We start from the raw sequence: 24748 nt of genomic DNA, 5'->3' as shown, positions 1-24748 counted from the left end.
ATGACCATCCTGATGCATCTTACTTGCTACTACTTGCGCATTTATTTGATCCGGATTTGTGTGTTGACTGACTTTTGAATATCATGAATAATATTTTAAAATTGAAAAAAAAAGAAATAGCGGTTAGGGAATTGACTGTTTATTTTTGAAAAAAAAAACCAATGCCCAAATACTGTCAAAACTGTGCCGAAATTTTGAGAAAAATGAAAAAAAAAAGTTTTATTAGTTTGTTTTATTAAAACCAAAGAAAAAATAGAAAGAAAAAAAAATCGTTGTTTTGTCTTATTTTTCAAAAAACTAATATATATATATATATATATATATATATATATATATATATATATAAAGGAAAATAGTTTGTCTTCCCCTGAAAATGACAATAAAAAAGAGTCTTACTTTTAAAATAGTTTTTTTATTTGTTTCAAATAATATATATATATATATATATATATATATATATATATATATATATATATATATATATATATAAATCCAAAAAGTTTTTCTTTATTTCCAAAAATGTATATATATCTTTATTTGTTGCAAAAATATTTGTCCTGCCAAAAAGTCTAGAAAAGTTTTTTTTTAGACTCCCAATTTTCAAAACAAAAAATCCAAAAATATTTTCCATTATTGACTTCTTTAAGAAAGTCTTTTTAATTATTAAAAATATATATATATATATATATATATATATAATAAAATAAAACAAATTCAAAAATATTTTCCTTCTTCTTTAAAAGTTGAAAAGAAAATTCAAAATTCGAAAAAATATTTTTTTTAGAAAGCATTTCTTTTATTAAAGGTAAAATTCCAAAAAAATATTTTCTTTCTTCTTTGAATAGGAAAAACAAAACAAAAAAAATCTTCCTTTTACTTTTGAAATTCTCAAAGTTCAAATCAAAAGAAAAGGAATTCTTAGAAGTCTTTCTTTCAAAAAGAAAATCAATCAAAAATTCAAAAAAAATATATATACTTCATTTCTTCTTTCAAAGCAGTTCTTTTACAAATTCAAAATAATAATAATTTAAAATTAGTCTACTTACTTTAATCACGATGCCCAAACTACGCGGGTTTGATTCTCACAGGATGTGAGATACGTAGGCAACCCTCATCGGGTCCAACCCCCATTTTTGCTAAAATAGCCAAAAACCAATAAATAAATAAAAAAACATGTCAAATTTTAATTTTTTTTTTTCATAAATAAGTCGGGCAGTGTCCAGCCTCCACTTTTTGCTAAAACAAAATAGCCAAAAAAAAATATGTCAAATTTTAAGAGTCATAAAGAAGTCGGGTGACGTTGTTTTATCAAGACATAGCCGAATGTTCCCGAATGGGATGCCAGAAGGCCGACTTTGCATAAACAACCACCTTTTGGGTCATGTTTAGGATTTTGGTCTAGTTGATTCACACAGCCTTAAAAATCTTCGTCCCCGAGGCGCTGAAGGGTCGTGTTTGCAACACCAGGTTTTTATTGTAATTTGAAAAAAAATAAAAAAAATAAATAGTCGGCGGTCAGGTGAATACCGTTTGAATTTTGTCATAATAAGCCGAGCCAGCTTCGGCCGCGTCTTAAACCGTTCTTGCCGAAATAGCCTCAGAGTATCTTTCAGTTGTCGAAAGGCTATTTTCGTAAAAGAACGGACAAGTGTGTAAAGTGTCATAAAATAATCCTCTCCGGCCTCAAAATTTGGACGGGGCCACATTTGCAAAAATAACCGTTTGGTTGCATTTGTCAAACGGAGAAAGGAAGCTGGCCGTTTGTTTTGGAGTTTGTAAAACTTTTGATTATAATATGTGGGTCGTTTGATTTTCAAGTTTGTAGGTCATTTTTAAACCTTTGAAACCCAATATGAAAATTGAAAAAAAAAATGATTAGTATTGCTTATCTTTTATTGGTCCGAACTACGCAAGGTCTGATTCATGCGGGGTCATGATACGTAGGCAATCTCCATAAGATTCGACCACAACAAATAATGAAAAAATGAATGAAAAAAAAAATCGGAAAAAAAAGAAAAAAAAGGATGTTGCTAGTAATAAGAACCGACTGAGTCCATTCTAACATGTTTTGTTTTGAATTGTGAAGAAAGTTGAGTTGGTCGGTTTGTTGAGAGGGTTCAACAAGAGTCTACTGTGCCGGAAAAAATAGAATACTGAAACAGCAAATGACCGGAGGGTGTCAAGCATGGGCCAGTGGGCAAGGACAACCTCGTCATGAGTCACAATTTGCGACACAACAAGAGCAGTACCACTCTCCTAAGTACCACCCGTACTCGTTTGATCTTCCTGCAAAGATTGAAGAGCCTGCCCGAAAGATGGTACAAGAAGAAATGACCCAAAGAGTGAAAAACTTAGAACAATGGTTGAAAAACAGGCAAGGGTTGTCTGGTCAAAAGAGTGTTGCCTTCAAAGATCTATGTATGTTCCCCGATGTCCACTTGCCGCCTGGTTTCAAGACTCCCAAATTTGAAAAGTACGATGGACATGGAGATCCCATTGCCCACCTGAAAAGGTATTGCAATCAACTGAGAGGTGCGGGAAGAAATGAAGAATTGTTGATGGCTTATTTTGTGGAAAGCCTTACGGGAGTAGCTTCCGAATGGTTTATGGATCAAGACACGTCTCGCTGGTATGTCTGGGACGACATGGCACAATCATTTGTCAATCAGTTCTAATACAGCGTCGACATTGCCCCAGACCGCATTTGCCTTTCAAACCTGAAAAAGAAACCAAGTGAAAGTTTCAGGGAATATGCCATTAAATGGAGAGAGCAAGCAGCTCGAGTTAAGCCACCCATGGATGACCACGAGCTAATAACTGTCTTCCTTCAAGCGCAAGAGCCAGATTACTTTCAGAACATGATGTCCGCAGTTGGCAAATCCTTCTCGGAAGCAATCAAAATGGGAGAAATAATAGAGAATGGTCTTAAGACAGGAAAAATTATGAGTCAAGCAGTTTTTAAAGCTGCAACTCACGCTGTCCGGGTTGAGTCTGATAATTTTTGCGACACAAATGAGAAGATTGAAGAAATCATGATGACATCAGGGTCAAGAAGAGGTCCTAGGAGAACATCTCGAAGGTATGAGCAGCCTCCTAAAGTTATCTATGAATCCCCTGAGCAATATTATCCCCCTCAGAACCCACAACACTCTATTGTTCCACCTCAGTATGTTGCCCGGCCACCAAAACGCCCCAGAAGGCGAGCACGAGCGTCACAAAATCTCCAGAAGCCTCCACATAACTTTCAGGTGCCCTATAACCCACATCCAAGCCAGAAGTATAAAGGGGAACGAAGGTTGAAAGATAATTTTACACCAATAGGAGAGTCCTATGAAAGCTTATTTGAGAGGTTAAAGCATCACGACATGATTGCATCTATTCCTCCAAATCATCTGGACACACGTGCAAGAAGCTTTGACCCTTCTAAAAGGTGTGAATACCATTCCAATGCCCAGGGGCACAATGTTGAAAGTTGTCGGGATTTGAAAAAAGAAATAGAAAGGATGATCCAGGAAAATCTGATTGTGATCCAAGGTAATGACACCCAGAATATCGCGCAGAATCCTTTACCTGCACATCATGATGCACACTTTATGGGGAGGATGTCTGGTAACATGGGATTTTAGAGTCATCCCGGAAAGCCACTAACTGATGATAATGATATCGAAGTTGGAAATGGTCTGGACAATACTGCAAAGCTCAGTGGCTAAAGATGCCAACTTTGATAAAATGGGAGGACGCTCCGTTCCTTGGTTAGCAAGAGAGAAGCTTGTGGTGGCTTATTTTGTTGTCATTTCTGTTGTCCGGATTATTCTTAGGGTTGTAATCCGAATATTGTCTTGTGTCAAACCTTCTTATCTTTCCATTTTGTCATATCAGTTTGTTTAAGTTTTGTCAAGGCTGTGTTAGGATTTTATTCTGCTTGTTTTGTTTGTTTTATTATTCAAACCATTTCGCCAGTAGTCTAATACAAAAGCCGGTCTTTTATTATTTCCAGTTTTCTTTTGATTAGTCCTTTTATCATTTTTATTCAAGCGCCGATTCTAGTGACATGACATGCGCACACAGTTTGGGCCTAGTCTATAAAGTTAATCATAAAACCCTGGGAAGGTGATCAAAGCATTTAAAGGAAATAAGAACGGTTTGAGATTATTTGAAGCCCGAGTCATGTGGAACTGGGGCAAGTAAAACATAAAGAAAACCGTTAAATGCAAGATTCGCCAAATTGGCATGAGGGTCGTGCATGAGAGTGAGAGTGTCGCCCAGCAGTGCTTTAGAAATGACAAATGAAAAAGCAAGTGTTTAACATAATTGTCAAATCCAGCACCATCGGAAGAGACTATAAATCTATGATCAATTGTGTTGTTTGCATTTGGCATGTTTTGAAGACTGGAATGACGAAGGCATTTTGTTCTGCTATCTAAACACTTTATCCTTCGTTACCCCTTTTGAGCCTTATTTATTTTCTTTCATACCCCTCGTTCGAAATCAATAGCAACGACTAGGAAATACGAGCCTGGAAGGTAAAGAAAACAAAAACGAAAAAAAAGGAAAAGAAAAGAAAAATGAAAAAAAAAAGAATGTCAAAAGAAAAAAAAAAGGAATTGGGAACTACGTTTGACCTGATTCCTCAAAGAGGATACGTAGGCGCTTCACGGCTCGGTCATAGGGTGCATAGTGTGCATAATGTGCATGGTATGCATGGTGTAATAAATAAAAATAAAAAAAAATTTATTTAAATAAATAATCCCCAAGCAAGAAACTGGGGCAAGGGTTGCGCTCGTGGTAAGCAAAATTGGTTCCGAATGTTGTAATTTTTAACCCCAAATTTATTTTGTTTTTGAGCCTTTAATACCCTTTCTTTCTAGCCTATCCAAAACCCACATTACGGTCCAAAGAAAGACCTTCTGATCAGTCTGCAAAAGATGCCAAGTCAGACAAATGAGAGTCTTACCGGTGAACATAACACTCTGTTCCACAACAGAAAGGACTCTAATCTCCAGCAGAGAGAGTCATACCGGCAACACTCCAAATCCCCAGCTGGAAAGTGATATAAATGAGAGAGTCTTATCGGTGAAAATCTTCACGGACACCATAAGGCGATGAAAGATGAGAGAAAAACCAAAATGAGAGAGACTTGATGGTGAAAACCTTTTGGGCACTACAAGTCGAATAAGATTGGGAATCAGATGGAGGATAGTCAAGGGAAGATCTTGAAAGACGATTGACGACGGAGGATAGGCCACATATGCATGTCATGACCATTAGAGTCGGTGTCTGCGTTTGATAGGTTTTTATTTATAATTTCTTTTGTTAAAGAGTCATCTTTTTCCTTTGTCTTTTATTCTGTTCCTTTTTATCTTTCTCCTTTCATAGAAAATTCCCCAGTAGAGTCTGTTTGGTCAGAACCAGTGGGAAATGACTTCAAAATAGGCCATCAGCTTTCCAATTATGCAAGATGAGATATGGCTAGTACATCCAAGTGGTATAGTCAGCAAGGAACGAGCACAAGGCCAGTGTCAAGAAAGATATCCCCAGCAAAAGGGAATTGACAAAAGGATTGACGAGTGTCAAGAGGGATATCCTTGCCAAAATCAGAGGTTATTAAAACCTCAAGGCCAAGGCCCGTGGACAAACAAGGAGAGCAATAAGCATGACTTGGAAAATTCATGCGAGACTAAAAGGTCGGAAAAATGCAAGTCTCCGAGCCATGCCACGAAAGAAGAGGGATATCCCTAGCAGAAAAGGATTATCCTCAGCAAATAATATCGTCCCTTGTGGAATGCAGAGCAAGGAAGGAGAAAGGGGAAAGCCATCCCAAGTAGGAGTATCACAACCAACCACCGCGTTTTAAACTAACAAATTTTGTTTAAAACAGGTAAAGGAAATGGCATTGATGTCGGAAATGCATGCCACAAGAAAGATTGTCAAACTGGGGCAGAAAATTTTCTTTTCAGTTAGAAAATTTTCTGGAAAATCAGGTACCCATTTGGGGAAGAATAAAAATAGCACCAAGGAAGTGGTCTTTGAACCAGTGTTGCCCCATTATAATAAGTTTCCAATGGAGGAAATTGATCCCCAGCAGACAGAACAAAGGGATGACATTTGTGCTCAGAAAAACAAAAGCCATTATCATCCCTAGGAGCTTCCAGAAGAATGAAGCATCGATTTGAAGGGATAAAATTCCCCAGCAACGTTATCCTCAACGACGTTATCCCAAGAAGATAACACTTTTATCCCCAGCAGTGTTGAGAGAAAATAAATTCTGAAAAAAAAATTGAATTTGAAGGAGGGGAAGAAAGAAAACTACCGCAGTGGTATTATCCCCAGCAAGCAATAACAAAGCAGCGCGAAGGAAGGGTCCGATGAAATTTTTCTCCCAAGATAAGATATCAAATCTTAGTCGGATGAATCTTTCTCCTAAGATCACAACAAAATGGACCTAGTCTGACGATTTATCTCCTAGAGTCAAAATCTTGGTCTGATGAAATTGTTCTCCCAAGATAAAATCTTAGTCGGATGAATCTTTCTCCTAAGATCACAACAAATGGACCTAGTCTGACGATTTATCTCCTAGAGTCAAAATCTTGGTCTGATGAAATTGTTCTCCCAAGATAAAATCTTAGTCGGATGAATCTTTCTCCTAAGATCACAACAAATGGACCTAGTCTGACGATTTATCTCCTAGAGTCAAAATCTTGGTCTGATGAAATTGTTCTCCCAAGATAAAATCTTAGTCGGATGAATCTTTCTCCTAAGATCACAACAAGTGGACCTAGTCTGACGATTTATCTCCTAGAGTCAAAATCTTGGTCTGATGAAATTGTTCTCCCAAGATAAAATCTTAGTCGGATGAATCTTTCTCCTAAGATCACAACAAAATGGACCTAGTCTGACGATTTATCTCCTAGAGTCAAAATCTTGGTCTGATGAAATTTTTCTCCCAAGATAAAATCTTAGTCAGATGAATCTTTCTCCTAAGATAAGATATCAAATCCTAGTCTGATGAATTTTCTCCTAGGATAATAATTAAAAAATGAAAAAAAAAATTGAAGAAGAAGTCAGGCATCCACCTGGAGAACGAGGATGAAGAATTTAAGAAGAAGTCAGGCATCCACCTGGAGAACGAGGATGAAGAATTTAAGAAGAAGTCAGGCATCCACCTAGAGAACGAGGATGAAGAATTTAAGAAGAAGTCAGGAGCCCACCTGAAGAACAGAATGACGATATATTGGTTGAAGTCAGGAGCCCGCCTGAAGAGGGGAATGGCGATTATTTTCAAAGTTGTTGTCAGGAGCCCACCTGAAGAGAGGAAAGGCATTTTTAAAAGTTGTTGAAATCTTGCCAACATAAAGAAAGGAATGACGATGTATGGTTTGAAGTCAGGAGCCCGCCTGAAGAGAGGAAAGGTAGTTTTTTAAAAAGGTTGTTGAAATCTTGCCAACCTAAAGAAAGGAATGGCGATGTATTGGTGGAAGTCAGGAGCCCGCCTGAAGAGAGGAATGACGAATTATTTTCAAAGTTGTTGTTGAAGTCAGGAGCCCGCCTGAAGAGAGGAATGTCATTCATTTTTGTTGTTGAAGTTGGGAGCCCGCCCATAGAACAGAGGCATACATTTCAGTCTTTAATTTTCAAGCATTGAACTTGGGAGCCCGCCCAGATAACAGAGGCATACATTTCAAGTCTTTAATTTTCAAGTATTGAAGTTGGGAGCCCGCCCAGATAACAGAGGCATACATTTCAAGATCAAGTCAGAGAACAATAAAACAGAGGGTTACAATAGGAATCCCCAGCAGGAAACAATAAAATTCCCCGGCACCGGGAAGCAGAAGGTTGCAACAAGAGGTCACAGCACAAACTCAAGTGCATGTGTCAAAAGAAGAAAAGTACCGGAAGAAATGCAAGCAGACAAGGAAGCAAGGCAACAAAAACAAATTGTACTCTAGCCTAGCTTCTTGTTTTCTTTTAAGCACGTTGTAACAAGGAGATCGGTAAGCAGTAGTAATAGCATGCAACAACAGTAACAGTACAGTCCAACGGTAGTCCCAGCTACCAAAGTTTCCCGAACTACATTGACCTGATTCCTGTTTAGCCCAGGATATGTAGGAAACCTTTGAAGCAAAGGTTCGGTCAAATCTTTTTCAAAAAAATGCTTCAACGGAGTACTCGAATGGGAAAAAATCGCTCGCTTTATCTTTGCACGAAAACCCTTCGTGTCTTCGGGCAAAGAGGGGCAGCTGTAAGCACGTGATTTTTGCCCTATATGAGAAATACTCCAAAAAAATGCAAAATAAAATGATTTTTCTTGATGTGCAATTTTGAGTGTTTTTGTGATATTTTTGGATAATTATTTGTATTTGTCTGTGTTTGCTTATTTGTTAAATTAATAAAAAATACAAAAATACGTCGCATTTTGCATGTAGGATTTCATTCTACAATTGTTAGTAATTAAGTTTGTTTATAAAAAATAAAAATTACAAAAAATAGGCATCGTTTGCATTTTTAGCATTTAATGTCCAAATATACAATTTTATGCTTAATTAACACTTAATTGTGCGTTAATTGTTATTGGAAGTTAATTTGCGCTTTTATAACTTAATTTAGTTCTTAATAATAGTTTAAGTATTTTTATAATTTAGTTTTAGAAAAATAAAAGAAGAAAAAAGAGCGAAAATATAAAGAAAGTCGGAATTGGGCCTCTTCTTCAATTTCAAGCCATAGGCCCTAAAAATGGCCCAATCTTCCCTACAACCCAGTCCATTTCGAACTGGGTTGACCCAGTCCATAACCCAACACCCCTATTATCTTACAAACAACACAAAAAAAAAAGAAGCAAAAACCCTAAAAAAGACCTAAAACTATCCGCCCCCCAACCTTGGTTTTTCTTCTTCTCCATCACCAAAAATGAAGACCTCCCATGGCTGCCTTTACCTTTCTTTTTCGTCCACCCAGACCACCCTCATCGTCTCCATCTTGACGTCCGCCATTAATGAGCAACTACGCCAGTCGTTGCTGCTTCACCATGAACGACCACACCAGACGTCCGCCATTAACGACCTCCGTTGATGCTGCGTCAACCAGCTGTTGCTTCATCTTCTCCAGCTCCTCCATCTGCTGTAACCTCAGTCCCTCCATGGACTACTACTGTCCGCCATCGTCCACCTCCAAGCAAACCCAAACAGACCTCGTCGCCATAACCAGCTCCAAGCAGTCATGGAAGCGGTCATGGAAGCTCCAAGCAGTCATGGAAGCAATGTCCCTGGTTACTTCCCCTCCTTCGTTACAGCTGCTTCCCGCCATTGTTGCTGCCCTCATCTTCTTCGCGCGAACAAACCAAGCGCACCTCCAGCTGCTTCTGTCTCATAACTACTGTTCCGGCGTCAACTAATTAGGTTCGATGTCGTCGATCCTTGTTCGAGCTCGTCGTTGTTTGTTGTTGAGTCCGGACAGATTTATTTCCATTCGATGCTTGTCGAAACAGTCCGTACATATTTCATCAATCCGGTTAGTAGTTTTTGAATTTTTATTTTTGTCCGTATTTTGTTTTGATATTTTTCGAATCTAAAATCGGCGAATGTTTGCTTTGTTCATGTCTATGGTTAGATATTTGATTTTTTGGTTTTGTTCATGTTCATGTTGTTTGTTAAATTAATTTTCAGATTTCAAAATAGAAGTTTAATTAGTTGTTTTCATATTCATTTCATGTTTGTATTATTGTTTAAGTGAATATTTGTTAGTTTGATGTTTGTTAGATTCAAATTGAAATTTAATTAACTATTTCTTCAATTTGTTTCATGTGTTTATGTATTGTTGGAAATTGTTAATATTGTTAAGTTCAAGCTTAAGTTCATAATTGTTTATTCGTCAATCTTGTTATTTGTCTTTAAAGAATTTAGTTGTATTAAAGGAATATATTGTTTTAATCGTTTAATCCGTCATGTTTGTTGTCTTAAAATAGATTCATTCATGTTCATACTTTGTTTGGATGATCTTGAATCCGAATTTTGTATAGTTTGATTTCTTGTTTACCATTTATGATTATTGCTTGAATTGTTCTCATAATCTTGTTTTAAGTTTAATATAAGAATTGTTTGTTGTAATGTTGTTAGAGTTGATTTTAAGTTCAATATGATTGAATTTAGAAATCTTCATACTTTGTTTGTTGTTGTTGTTGAATCCGAAAATAGGATTGTTTGTTGCTAAAATATTGTTCAATCAAATTTTAGTTGTTCTTTGTTGTTCAATTTGTGTTCATGTGATTTGTTGTTGAAATGTTGTTAAAATCATGTTCATGTGATATTGTTGTTATGATGTTCATCCATGTTCATATTGTTGTTTGAACATTGTTAGAAATTGATCATATTGTCTATATTTTGGTTAAGTTTGATTAATTGATGTGTTATAGCTGATGGGTAGTTTGGTAAATTTGTAATACGTTCAGGGGTAATTTGGTAATTTCAGTAAGGTCGGAAGGGGTAGTTTAGGAATTGTACATTTTGAAATTGTTTATTTGAAGCATGGGGGACAAAATGAAATGGGGTGGGTTGTGATATGATTATTTAATATAAAGGGGGGACAAGATTTAAATTAAAGGGGAATCTTGCATTATTTTAAATAAAGCATGGGGGACAAAATATAATGGGGTGGTGTGATATGTTTATTTAATGTAATGGGGATGAGTGGAAAGATAATGGGTTGGGTAGAGAAAAAGTATTGATTTAATTGATTAAAAGATTTATGGGATGGGATTATATATATGGGAAGTCTTGAAGACAAATGAGAATAACAAGAAATAGAGAGAGAACACAAAAAGATACGAGAAAAAAAATACAGACACAGATAGAGAAAAAAAACGGACAGAGAATAGAAGAGAGAAAAATTCCGAAAAATATTTAAGCTTTCAAAATAAAAATAAAAGCTAAAAAATCTACTGCTTTCTTTCTTTGTTTGAAATTAGTATTAATGGTTGTTGTTTCATTTAAAGCTTAAAGCTTTTGTTTTTGGGATTACTACTCCACCGGTTTGTACTGGGTTGTTACTGTTGCTGGGCAGTTGTTGATGTTGTACTGTTATTACTGCCGCTGATTCTCATCTTCATTTTCTTGCTTCCAATATCAGGTACATATCTGTAAATTCATGTCATGAAAAGCTTCAACATGACATATTAATGAAGTTCGGGAATTATAATTCTGTTTTCCATTCGTTCAAGTTCATTAGTTTAAAATTTGGTTTTGTTTCAGTTGATTAATATAGTAGTACGTTTGTCGTGATGAATATAAGATAATTGTTACCTCTTAAAGTTCGTATAAGTGTTGTAATAATATCACCTATTTCGGAATTTTCATTAAGTGAAGTCATGATTGAATTATCAAGGTAGGGAACATGACATAAAATGGGTCATTAATTACATCCCGTAATATTGTTAGCTAAATGTAAAGTAGAATGGAAGTATCAAGAAATTACATTATTAGTATATCTTGTAAAAAATCTGATTTTTGGTTTAGATTGATATAAGTTGTATGTTCATATATGGCATGATGATGAGTATATATATAATCATATATGGAAGGTGATTTGATATAGCTCGTTACGATGTTAGAGTGTTATGAATGTTTTAAGACGGACAATTGTGTTGCATGTAAGGCAATTTTATTCAATCGATTTGTATAATAATTCCCTTTCTTATCAACTTGATGCCTATCTACCATCATAAACAAATTAATCAAACGATTATAATTTTGGATTAAAAAATAATTAATGTAGAAGGTGATTAGATTTATAGATTATAACATTTTTTTAGCATTCGCTTCAAATAGAACAATGAAAATTCTTCAAAAATATCACTTCCTTACATCCATTCTTTCCCAATTTTTATACATAATTTGCATGTTGTCTATTTGGGTAGGCAAATATTGTATTCACTAAATGGTAGTATTAATCACATATTTATTTTTACTCCACAAATTCGAATGGTTTGAGGAATATAATTCATACGCGAAAAACATAAATTGCGACCAACGTCCAATAAATTGTAAATTCTTTTTAAGGAATTTAGAGACTAAAAGAATATTTATTTCTCATGATGTTCACATAAAAATACGTGGATATAATAAACAATTTGTAAACAAATTTATACTACCATCAAGAATATTTTTGTGATTAGGGATACGTTCGCGTAACCTAATTATATTTCTAAAGGCAATTCGGATTATGCGTTCGCGCAACTTCGATCGAATATTTAATAAAAGGGATTTCTCGGAGAATATCATTATTAATTTCATAAAAACCCGAGATGTGAGGTTCACTACTTAATTATACAAAAAGGGCGAATATTCTTGATTTTATTTAAAGCATAATTTCGAAAATAATTATTTTAATAAAAATATTATCTATATTATTGTGTACACGTGCGCGTGACACAACTCCGCATGTTTTAAAAAATATAATTTATAACACGAATATACGTACGCGTGATTCGATTCAAAGAAGGGACTTTAAATCTAAATAGAAGCGGTAACAATAAAATCATGCAATAAAAAATGTATTTAGCAAATCAAAATAATCAAGCCGAATATAACAGTTGAGCGACCGTGCTAGAACCACGGAACTCGGGAATGCCTAACACCTTCTCCCGGGTTAACAGAATTCCTTATCCGGATTTCTGGTGCGCAGACTGTAATACAGAGTCATTCTTTTCCTCGATTCGGGATTAAAATAGGTGACTTGGGACACCTTAAATCTCCCAAGTGGCGACTCTGAAATAAAGAAATAAATCCTGTTTCGACTGTCCTTTAATTGGAAAAAACTCCCTTGCACCCACGCGGGCGCGGAAAAAGGAGGTGTGACAATTTGTAACATCTATCTAAACATTAGCAAAAATATATTATCCCACTTTTCTCTCTTACTGTTCATTAGAGTTGTCCTTTTATCCCTATTGCTCTTACTTTTCTGCTCTTGGTTCATCTCGAGGTCACTAAGCTCAAGGTCATCACTGTCAAGTAACATTGGTTTGATTCACTTGTCTCTTTCATTTCTACCTTATATTTCTTGATTATTAATTGGTATTTAACTAGATCACATATCTTTAAAACCACAAATCAAATTTAATTGTTACTCATATTTTCGAGGTAAACATAAGTTTTATATTTTTCACTTTAATTCATTCAACATTTAATTTCCTATTTTGAACCCACCAAAGCAGTTGCAATATCTCAAGTAGCTAGCCTTATCATTTTTTTTATTTCCTTTGTGTATTTAAATGGATAATTAAAGTAATATTTGTCCATGGCTCAAACATCACCACTTAAAAATGCATTGTTGACTTACTTTTCAAAATTGGAAGAAAGGCAATTAAGACTAGTGGCGAATCCGGGATTTTGCCTCTATGAGTTTTACATTTAAGATTTTAGTATTTAATCTATTATATTTTAAAATTTATTAGTTTATATCAATTATTTATTGCAATTTTAATAAAAATTTTATATATAAATTTATATTGCATATGAAAAATATTAGATTTAAATGAATCCGCGACCCGAAAGCTGCGTATGATCGATACATGGATCCTTGAACTCCTTATCAGAATTCAGAAATACCACATGGTGTGGAGCCAAATTAAGAAAAGGGGCGGTGGCACTTTACTACATAGTGATGGGAAATGATTGATATATTAAAAACACAAGAGCAATAAGGTTAACTGTGCATAAAATTATGAATGTGATACTCTCCCATTACAACAAAGGTAAGGTTCATAAAATTGTCGGGACCCTTCGTCTTTTCAAATTATTTTTCCGACAAATGCTATATCTAGACATTGGGAGTATGGATTCACTAAATGTCTTAATCAAATATTTTACTTTTAGTGTTGGTGGGATTGGGAAGATGATTTCTTCTATATTTATCGCCAAAACCACCAACACAATATAGTGCATGTGGATATACCTCAGAACACTCGAGGGTTATCCTTTTTAAAAGATTTTTAGCACTTTACTTTTTACATTGACAACTAGAGATAAGAAATTGCCTTATCATCAAATATTTGCAACATAGTCCTTCTAAATTGTTCCAAATATTTTTCTATTTCGAGGTATGATTTAGTAGCTGGTTTCGTAATTTGTTGCACGTGGTATGATTATAACTGTTAAAATGTGTAACCATCTCGTCTAAAAGTTTAAATTGTAAGAGGGTAAATTTTTATTTTCTTATTGTTTTTAACGATAACATACAAAATCAGTTTGAAATCAAGTTGAAGCCTTAAGTATTCTAGTAGTTTATAAGTAAAAGGAAGAAATTCTTCTTGGATACATCATCAAAGTCTGTGTTAACTACTGTTCCTTTCGTTTTAATTTATGTGTTTATCTTGACTCAGGTAGAAGCTTAATAAAGAAAGAAAGCTTTTATTTTGAAATTTATGGTGTTAAGCACAAATGTTAAGCATATCATAACATTTGTGTGATTAAATTTTTTTGTAACTTGTGAGTTTAAATATGTCACAATTTATAACATTTGTGTAGTTATAAAATTATTTTTTTTAAAATATATTAAAATGAAAAGTTTAAAGTTTAATTGCTTTCAAATATGTAAATGTATCATTCTTTCTAAAACGGCATTACGAGGAAATAATGATATATATAAATGGGGAAGAAGGGAGTATACTCTTGAAAAGATTATATGAATATTTTAAAATGTATAGCCTAGTTTGATTTTTTTTTTTCAATCTCTCCATTGCGTACTTTAATAATGTCTCCAAAATAAAGAAAATGCTTCCAAAAGAAACGGAAATAAAATTTAATTTCTATATACACTTGCAAGACTAATGAATCATATGAAGGCTACACTGCCGTTGGCCTCATACTAGCTCTAGCTCACTAAAACTGTTCCAACAAGGAAAAAAAAACAACTAAACTATTAAGTAAAAACCTAAGCTAATTCTAATTGAGTGTGTGATACATACCAATTAAGAAATTTTTCTCCCTAAATTTGATTGTTAGATGTACCACCTTCACGTTGGAGAGGTTCAATCCTTATAATAATTTCTTGGACTGGTACTGCTGATGAGGTATTGCTAACTATCTGAGGGTTTGCAGTTGACCTTGTATTAGAAGAAGAACTTCCAACATTAACAATCTTTTGACTTGTTTCAATTAGGCAATGCCTACAAGTAGGGCAAGAAGAGTGGGAACGTAGCCATTTATCGATACACTTGACGTGGAAGCCATGATTGCATTTAGGCAGAACCTTAACTCTCTCTCCCGCTCCAAATTCTGATAAGCAAATTACACACTCAGTGTCGACCCCTGGATGTTTCAATTCAGTAGTGTAAGTTATAACTGGGAATGTCTTGAGAGCTTTTTTCTTGATTCCTGTATTAGCTAGCTTTGCTGCTGAAGGATTTCTATAGTTTGAGGATGAATCTGAAGCTGATACTAAGTTGGAGCACCTTAATGCACACTTTATGATGGAATTCAAGGCAAGTGAACAAATCAAGGCACATACAAGTACTGACAAGACCATAATAACATTTGCATCAAATGTGTTGACGTGGCTGATTTCGGCTGCCGGTGGCGGCGCCAAGGTGGCCTCCAGGTGGTTTTGTGGTAGTGTAGTTGGTATTAGAAGTAGTCTTCTTGAGTAGTGGAAGTTCTCCCTGAATTCTTGATTGAATATAGTGGAAATAGTTGCCATATAGAGCTTTTGGTTGGAAGTGTGTGTATTTGTGTTTTTCTTTGTATTGTGTTCTGCGTTTCTTGTTAGTGAATGAATTGAAGTTTCCTTGGAGGAGTTCCTTATAAAGGAGAAATTTAAAGGGTGAATAGGTGTAAAGTGTGATCAAAGGATATATTATTATATTTTCTTTAAGGAATATTTCAAACTTTATCAAGCCATGTTTTAATTAATGGAGTAACTATGTTTACAAGCACTACAGCTTTTAAGAGTTTGTTATAAACAAGTGGAGCCAGTGTAACCTTTTAGAAGTATATCCACTCCTCGTTGGAAAAGAGACATTGTTTTGACAAGGTTACTAAAGTAACAGTGAACATTCCATTCAAAACTTAAAAAAAATACTAGTATTCATTTGATATTATATTAATTACACCTTCGGTGTACATATACAGTGGGAAGCCAGAAATTTATCCAAGGGTGTTCAAATTTAAAAGAAATGAAAAAAATTCTCGACAAAGGGTGTTCAATATATGTTATATACCTCTAAAATCTAATATTTAACCTATATACACAATGTAATTTTTAGACGAAGGATGATCAATTGACTACCTTGTAATAATGAAGCTTCGCCCATGTACATATGCACAACTAAATTTTCATTATAGATTATAATCATTTTGGTTAGAACTTCTAGTTTGGTAATTGAGCATTGGAGCTTGTCCAAAAGTGGAGGGCATAAAGAACTTCCTGGTTTTTTTTAAAGTAGTTTCGCCGTCTAGTGGCGAAATGACCTTCAAGGTGCATGCGTGACTGGATTAAACCAATTTCGAAACATCTATCTATTTTCTATCACCATGTAAGATTACAAAAAGGAAGTTGCGATCCATGGTTTATGTATGTACTTTTTTGGGAGCTTTGCTTGCCTGCTTTTTGGTATCATTATTTATTTTTATCTAGAACAATATCGTCTTTGGGATTAATATATATTTGTCGCGATCCAGATTTCCTACCCTCGAAAGTCGTGATGACGCCTACTCGTGAAAGCTAGGCAAACCAACTATTAAGGTTTTACACATTAACAATTAACCCAAGCAATTATAAGCAGTAACTATAGCTAAACAAATAAAAAGTGGGGAAGAGTTAAAATAAATCCAAATACTTCATTACATGTCTACCCACGAATTTGGTGTCACAAATTCACGAACGACTAAGATTTTTACTACAAATACAAGTCTGGAAAGAAAAGTACAACTGTTCTAGGAATGAAAAGAGACAATAGAAAAGCTAAATAGGGAAGGGGGACTTTAGGCTCTGCGAATGCCAGCAAATCTACCTTGGTCTCCCTGGACTGAAGGCAGTTACCTCAGCTACCCACCGAGTTCGGTACCGAAACCTGCACAAAAGAGTGTAGAGTGTAGTATCAGTACAACCGACCCCATGTACTGAGTAAGTGTCGAGCCTAACCTCGGCGAAGTAGTGACGAGGCTAGGACACGACAATCAATAAACCTGTGCAGTTAAGTCATATACAGAGAAAATCATAATAACAGGAATCAACAGAATAAGGTGGGGAAGGGGACATGCTGCGGGGAATAACAGATTCTAATAATAAGCCAATAAAGAAGCATTAATAACGAAGCATAATGAACATCATATCTATATCAATAGGAATAATGAAGCGGTAACACGTGCACGACATCACCCTTCATGCTTTTACTCTCATCCTCACCATATGAAACAATAGAAATGGCATGACATCACCCTTCGTGCATTACCTCACATAATCATGGTACGACATCACCCTTTGCGCTTTAACTCTCAAATCATGGCACGACATCACCCTTCGTGTATTATCACTCATAATATTGGCATGGCATTACCTTTCGTGCATTATCACTCACTCACAATATCATGCAAGGCAACATCCTTCGTGCTTTACACTCTTCCTCACCCAAATAATAGAAACAATGCGTCCCGCCAAGGGAATCAATAATATCAACAATAACATCACGGCAAGGGAATCAACAATATCAACAATATCATCTCAGCAAGGGATTCAGCTAGAACCAATCTCGTTTTTAACAATTATTTTACAAAAATGAAACTCAACTTGTATCAATTCTCAACAATAGTCAATTACCAAGAAACTTTCATAAGCATTAATAATCATCAATCTGAGCATGATCGATACATAATAGAGTCACAACAATCATGATATAAGACTCACGGGCATGCTTGACACCAACGTATAGATACTCGTCACCACACCTATACGTCGTACTCGATACTAACACATAGCAAATAGACCATAACTCCTATTCCCTCAAGCTAAGGTTAGGCCAAACACTTACCTCGATTTCATGGACAAGATTAAGCCTCAACTACCACTTTACTTCTCGGTTCCACTTCTAATTCGCTTGTATCTAGTCACAATTTACTTAATAACATTAATAAATGCTAAATAAACCAATTCTAATGTATGAAAATAGATTTTCCATTGTTTTTCCCAAAAAGTCAAAAATTGACCCTGCTCCGCTTGGTCAAAACTCGAAGTTCGAATCGAAACCCGATCACCCATTACTCACGAACTCAAATATGTAATTAGTTTTGAAATCGGACCTCAAATTGAGGTCCAAATCCCCAAAATTTAAAAATCCTAACTTCTACCCCAAAATACCTAATTTCCCATGAAAAACTCTAGATATTGAAGTGAAATCATGTAAAAAGATGTTATAGATTGAAGAAAATAAGTTAGAAATCGTCTACCTATGATTTAAGCAAGAATTCTTTTCAAGAAAATCGCCTATGGGAGTTTAGGGTTTGAAAAGTTGTAAAAATAAAGAAGAATTCCGTCAAAATCCGACTTAACAGGTCTTAGATGTCGCAATTGCGATTGCGAACCCTTTGAAATCCTATCATCTTTGCATTTCCCATCCCTGAGTTCACAATTGCGATGAAGGCCTGCCCAGGCTTGGTTCGCAATTGCGACACTTTGGTCGCATTTTTCAAGCCTGACCACTTTGTAGATGCGAAGCCTGATCTCACAATTGCGAGATCAGAGGCCTAGGCAAAAATACCAGACGCCATCTGAAATTTTCCTAATTTCAATTCACTCCGCGACATATCCAAAACTCACCCGAGCCCTCGGGGGCTCCAAACCAAACATGCACGCAAGTCTAGAAACATCATACGGACTTTCTTGTGCGACCAAATCATCAAAATTACATCAACAACTATGAATTTAACCTCAAATTCATGAAATCACTTAAGAACATTAAAATTTTCATTTTCTCAACAAAAGGTCCGATTTATACCAAACCAACTCCGATTACTACCAAATTTTACAGATTCAACTCAATTATTATTTAAAACATGTACTGGGCTCCGGAACCAACATACATGCCCAATACCATCAAGAACACGCATCATTTCATTTCAAAAAGCCTATATATTTTACAGCAAATAGTTTTCTTTAAAAATTTATTTCTCGGGCTAGGGACCTCGGGATTCGATTCCGCGCATACGCCCAAGTCCCATATTTTACTACGGACCCTACGAGATCGTCAAATCATGGGTCCGAGTCCGTTTACCAAGAATGTTGACCAAAGTTAACTTTGATCAATCTTAAAGGCCAAATTCATTATTTTTCTTAAATTTCACATAACAGCTTTCCGGAAACGCGCCCGGACTACGCATGCAAATCGAGATGAGACAAAAAGTGGTTTTCAAGACCTCGGAATACAGTTTTGACTTCTAAAACAAGAGATGATCTTTAGGGTCATCACATTCTCCAACTCTAAAACAACCGTTCGTCCTCGAATGGACATAGAAAAGTACCTAAGTCGGTGAAAAGATGAGGATAACGACTCCGCATATCGGACTCAGACTCCGAGGTCGCTGACTCAATAGGCTGACCTCTCCACTGTACACGAACTGAATGGAATTTCTTCGATCTCAACTGACGAACCTGCCGGTCTAGAATAGCCACCAGCTCCTCCTCATAGGTCAAGTCCTTGTCCAACTGGACAGTGCTGAAATCTAACACGGGGATGGATCGCCGTGATACTTCCGAAGCATGGACACATGAAACACTGGGTGCACAGCTGAAAAAACTCGGCGGCAACGAAAGTCTAAAAGCCACCTCTCCCACTCGATCAAGAATCTCAAAAGGACCAATGAATCTAGGGCTTAGCTTGCCCTTCTTCCCAAATCTCATCACGCCCTTCATGGGCGACATCCAAAGCACACTCGCTCTCTGACCATGAATGCCACATCACAAACCTTGCGGTCGACATAATTTTTCTGTCTGGACTGAGCTATACAAAGCCTATCCGGAATGATCTTAACCTTCTCCAAAGCATCCTAAACTAAATCTTTATCCAACAACCGAGCCTCTTCCGGCCTAAACCATCCAACCGGCGACCGACACCGCCTACCATATAATGCCTCATAGGTAGCCAACTGGATGCTCGACTGGTAACTGTTGTTGTAGGCAAACTCCGCTAATGACAAGAACCGATCCCACGAACCTCCAAAGTCAATAACACATGCTCGGAGCATATCCTCCAAAATCTGAATAGTACGCTCGGACTGCCCGTCCATCCGAGGATAAAATGATATGCTTAACGCGACCCGAGTACCCAACTCACATTGAACTGCCTTCCAGAAGTGAGAGGTAAACTGCATACCTCAGTCAGAAGTAATAGACACGGGCACACCATGAAGACGAACAATCTCCCGGATATAAATCTTTGCCAACCGTTCAGAAGAATAGGAAACTGCCACATGAATGAAATGTGCTGACTTAGTCAGCATATCCACAATAACCCACACGACGTTGAACCTCCTCTAAGTCCGTGGGAGTCTAACAACGAAGTCCATAGTGATACGCTCCCACTTTCACTCAGGAATCTCAATCTTCTGGAACAAACCACCAGGTCTCTAATGCTCGTACTTTACCTGCTGACAATTCAAATATCACGCAACATACACAATAATATGATTCTTCATCCTCCTCCACCAATAATGCTGCTGCAAGTCCTAATACATCTTAGCGGCGCTCGGATGAATAGAATACCGGGAACTATGTGCCTCCTCTAGAATCAACTCACGAAGTCCATCCACATTAGGCACACAAATACGACCCTGTATCCTTAAAACTCTATCATCTCCAACTATGACCTGCTTAGCACCTTCGCACCGCACTGTATCCCTAAGGACAAACAAATGAGGATCATCATACTGCCGATCTCTGATACGCTCAAATAATGAAGAATGAGTGACAGGGCAAGCTAGCACACGGTTGGGCTCAGAAACATCCAACCTCACGAAATGATTGGCTAAGGCCTGAACATCCAAAACAAGCGATCTCTCACCGACTAGAATATATGCAAGACTACCTATACTGGTTGACTTCCTACTCAAAGCATCGGCCACTACATTGGCCTTCCCCGGATAATATAAGATGGTGATATCATAGTTTTTCAATAGCTCCAACCACCTCATCTACCTCAAATTTAGCTCTTTCTGCTTGAACAAGTATTGCAAACTCTTATGATCCGTGAACACCTCACACGACACGCCACATAAATAATGCCTCCAATTCTTCAGCGCAGGAATAATGGTTGCTAGCTCCAAATCATGAACTGGATAATTCTTCTCGTGGACCTTTAACTGTCACGAAACATATGCAATAACCTTACCATTCTGCATCAACACCGCACCAAGTCCAATACGAGATGTGTCACAATACTATACTGTATATGGCCCTGAACCTATAGGCAATACCAACACCGGCGTCGTAGTCAAAGCTGTCTTGAGCTTCTGAAAGCTTGCCTCACACTCGTCCGACCACCTGAACCAGGCACCCTTCTTGGTCAAATTGGTCATCGGGGCTGCGATAGATGAAAACCCCTCCATAAACTGACAGTAATATCCCGCTAAACCCAAGAAACTCCGGATCTCTCTGGCTGATCTGGGTCTAGGCCAGTCCTTGAATGCTGCAATCTTCTTTGGATCCACCTGAATATCCTCTGCTGAAACAACGTGACCCAAGAATGCAACTGAACTCAACCAAAACTCGCATTCGAAAAATTAGCATATAACTGATTGTCCCTTAGAGTCTGGAGAATGACTCGAAGATGCTGCTCATGCTCCTCTCGGCTGCGAAAATAGATCAAAATATCATCAATGAAGACAATCATGAAGGAATCCAAATAAGGCTTGAAAACTCGGTTCATTAAATCCATGAAAGTTGCTGGGGCATTTGTCAACCCAAATGACATCACTAATAACTTATAATGCCCGTACCGAGTACAAAAAGTTGTCTTAGGGACATCGTATGCCCTAATCCTCAACTAATGGTAGCCAAATCTCATATAAACTGATCAAACAAATCATCAATCCTCGGCAATGGATACTTATTCTTGATTGTGACCTCGTTCAACTGCCAATAGTCTATGTACATCCTCATCAATCCATCCTTCTTCTTAACAAACAACACCGACGCACTCCAAGGCGAGACACAAGGTCTAATAAAGCCTTTATTAAGTAGGTCTTGCAACTGTTCTTTCAATTCTGGCGGGGCCATACATTATGGTAGGATAGAAATGGGCTAAGTTCCCAAAGCCAAATCAATGCAAAAGTCAATATCCCTATCGGCTGGCATCCCTGGCAGGTCTGGACTACCTCTAGAAACTTATGAACAACAGGCACAGAATCCATAGAAGGAACCTCAGCACTAGAATCACGAACATATGCCAAATAAGCCAAACACCCTTTGTCAACCATATGACGAGCCTATATATAAGAAACAACCCTACTGACAAAATGACTGGGAGTGACACCTACTCGTGCAAGCTAGGCAAGCCAACTATTAAGGTTCTACATATTAACAATCAACCCAAGCAATTATAAGCTGTAACTATAGCTAAACAAATGAAAAGCGCGGAAGAGTTAAAATAAATCCAAATACTTCATTACATGTCTACCCATGAATCTTGTGTCACAAATTTATGAAAGACTAAGATTTTTACTACAAATACAAGTCTGGAAAGAAAAGTACAACTGTTCTCGGAATGAAAAGTGACATTAGAAAAGCTAAACAGAGAAGGAGACTTTAGGCTCTGCGGACGCCAGCAGATCTACCTTGGTCTCCCTGGACTTAAGGCAGCTACCTCTGCTACTCATCGGGTCTGGTACTGAAATCTGCACAAAAGAGTATAGAGTGTAGTATCAGTACAACCGACCTCATGTACTGAGTAAGTGTCGAGCCTAACCTCGTGAAGTAGTGACAAGGCTAGGACACAACAATCAATAAACATGTGCAGTTAAGTCATATACAGACAAAATCATAATAACATGAACCAACAGAATAAGGTGGGAAGGGGACATGCTGCAGGGAATAACATATTCTAACAATAAGCCAATAAAGAAGCATTAATAACAAAGCATAATGAACATCATATCTATATTAACAAGAATAATAAAGCGCTAACACGTGCACAACATCACTCTTCGTGCTTTTACTCTTATCCTCACCATATGAAACAACAAAAATGGTACGGTATCACCTTCGTGCATTTCCTCACATAATCATGGCACGACATTACCCTTCGTGCATTAACTCTCAAATCATGGGACGACATAACCTTTTGTGCATTATCACTCATAATATCGGCACGACATCACTCTTCGTGAATTACACTCACTCACAATATCATGCACGACATCATCCTTCGTGCTTTACACTCTTTCTCACCCAAACAATAGAAACAATACGTCCCGGCGGGGGAATCAACAGTATCAACAATAACATCGCGTCAAGGGAATCAACAATATTAACAATATCATCCCGGCAAGGGATTCAGCTATAACTAATCTCGTTTTCAACAATTACTTTACAAAAATGAAACTCAACTTGTGTCAATTCTCAACAATAGTAAATTACCAAGAAACTTTCATAAGCTTTGTTCAACATTAATAATCATCAATTTGAGCATGATCGATACATAATAGAGTAACAATAATCATGATATAAGACTCACGGGCATGCTTGACATCAATGTATAGGTACTCGTCACCACACCTATACGTCATACTCGATACTAACACATAGTAAATAAACCATAACTCCTATTCCATCAAGCTAAGATTAGGCCAAACACTTACCTCGATTCCACGAACAAGATTAAGCCTCAACTACCGCTTTACCTCTTGGTTCCACTTTCAATTCTCTTGTATCTAGTCACAATTTACTTAATAATATTAATAAATGTTAAATAAACCAATTCTAATGGATGAAAATAGATTACCATTGTTTTCCCCAAAAAGTCAAAACTTGACCCTGGGCCCGCTTGGTCAAAACCCGAAGTTCGAACCAAAACCCGATCACCTATTCACTCATGAATTAAAATATGTAATTAGTTTTGAAATTGGACCTCAAATTGAGGTCCAATTCCCCAAAATTTAAAAATCCTAATTTCTACCCAAAACACCCTATTTCTCATGAAAAACCCTAGATTTGAAGTGAAATCATGTAAAAAGATGTTATAGATTGAAGAAAATAAGTTAGAAATTGTTTATCTATGATTTGGGGAAGAACTCTCTTCAAAAAAATCGCCTATGGGAGTTAGGGTTTGAAAAGTTGTAAAAATGAAGAAGAATCCCGTGAAAATCCCACTTAACAGGTCTCAGATGTCGCAATTGCGACCAGGGGTTAGCAATTGCGAACCCTTTGAAATCCTGTCATCTTCGCATTTGCGAAGGAATAGTCGCATTTGCGATGAAGGGAGTCGCATTTCCCAGCCCTGAGGTCGCAATTGCGATGAGGGCGTGCTCAGGCTTGGTTTGCAATTGCGACCCTTTGGTCGCATTTCCCAAGCCTCAACACTTCGCAAATGCGAAGCCTGATCTCGCAAATGCAAGATTAGGGGCCTGAGCAAAAATACCAGATGCTAGCTGAAATTTTCCTAAGTCCAATTCACTCCGCGGCCTATCCAAAATTCATCCGAGCCCTCGGGGCTCCAAACCAAATATGGACGCAAGTCTTAAAACATCATACGGACTTGCTTGTGCGATCAAATCAT

General features: G+C 36.8%; 1 protein-coding gene across 1 annotated transcript; it reads right to left on the bottom strand.

Annotated features, from left to right (window-relative positions):
• Nucleotides 1–14973: 14973 nt before the first annotated feature.
• Nucleotides 14974–15684, bottom strand: LOC104229446 (RING-H2 finger protein ATL78-like). The gene has a single exon (XM_009782099.2). The coding sequence runs from the start codon at nt 15682–15684 to the stop codon at nt 14974–14976; it is 711 nt and encodes a 236-aa protein (XP_009780401.1).
• Between the last annotated feature and the right edge of the window lie 9064 nt (nt 15685–24748).

Source organism: Nicotiana sylvestris, chromosome 5 (genome assembly GCF_000393655.2).
Source record: "Nicotiana sylvestris chromosome 5, ASM39365v2, whole genome shotgun sequence".
NCBI classification, from domain to species: domain Eukaryota; kingdom Viridiplantae; phylum Streptophyta; class Magnoliopsida; order Solanales; family Solanaceae; genus Nicotiana; species Nicotiana sylvestris.
This window is presented reverse-complemented; position numbering and strand designations above follow the sequence as displayed.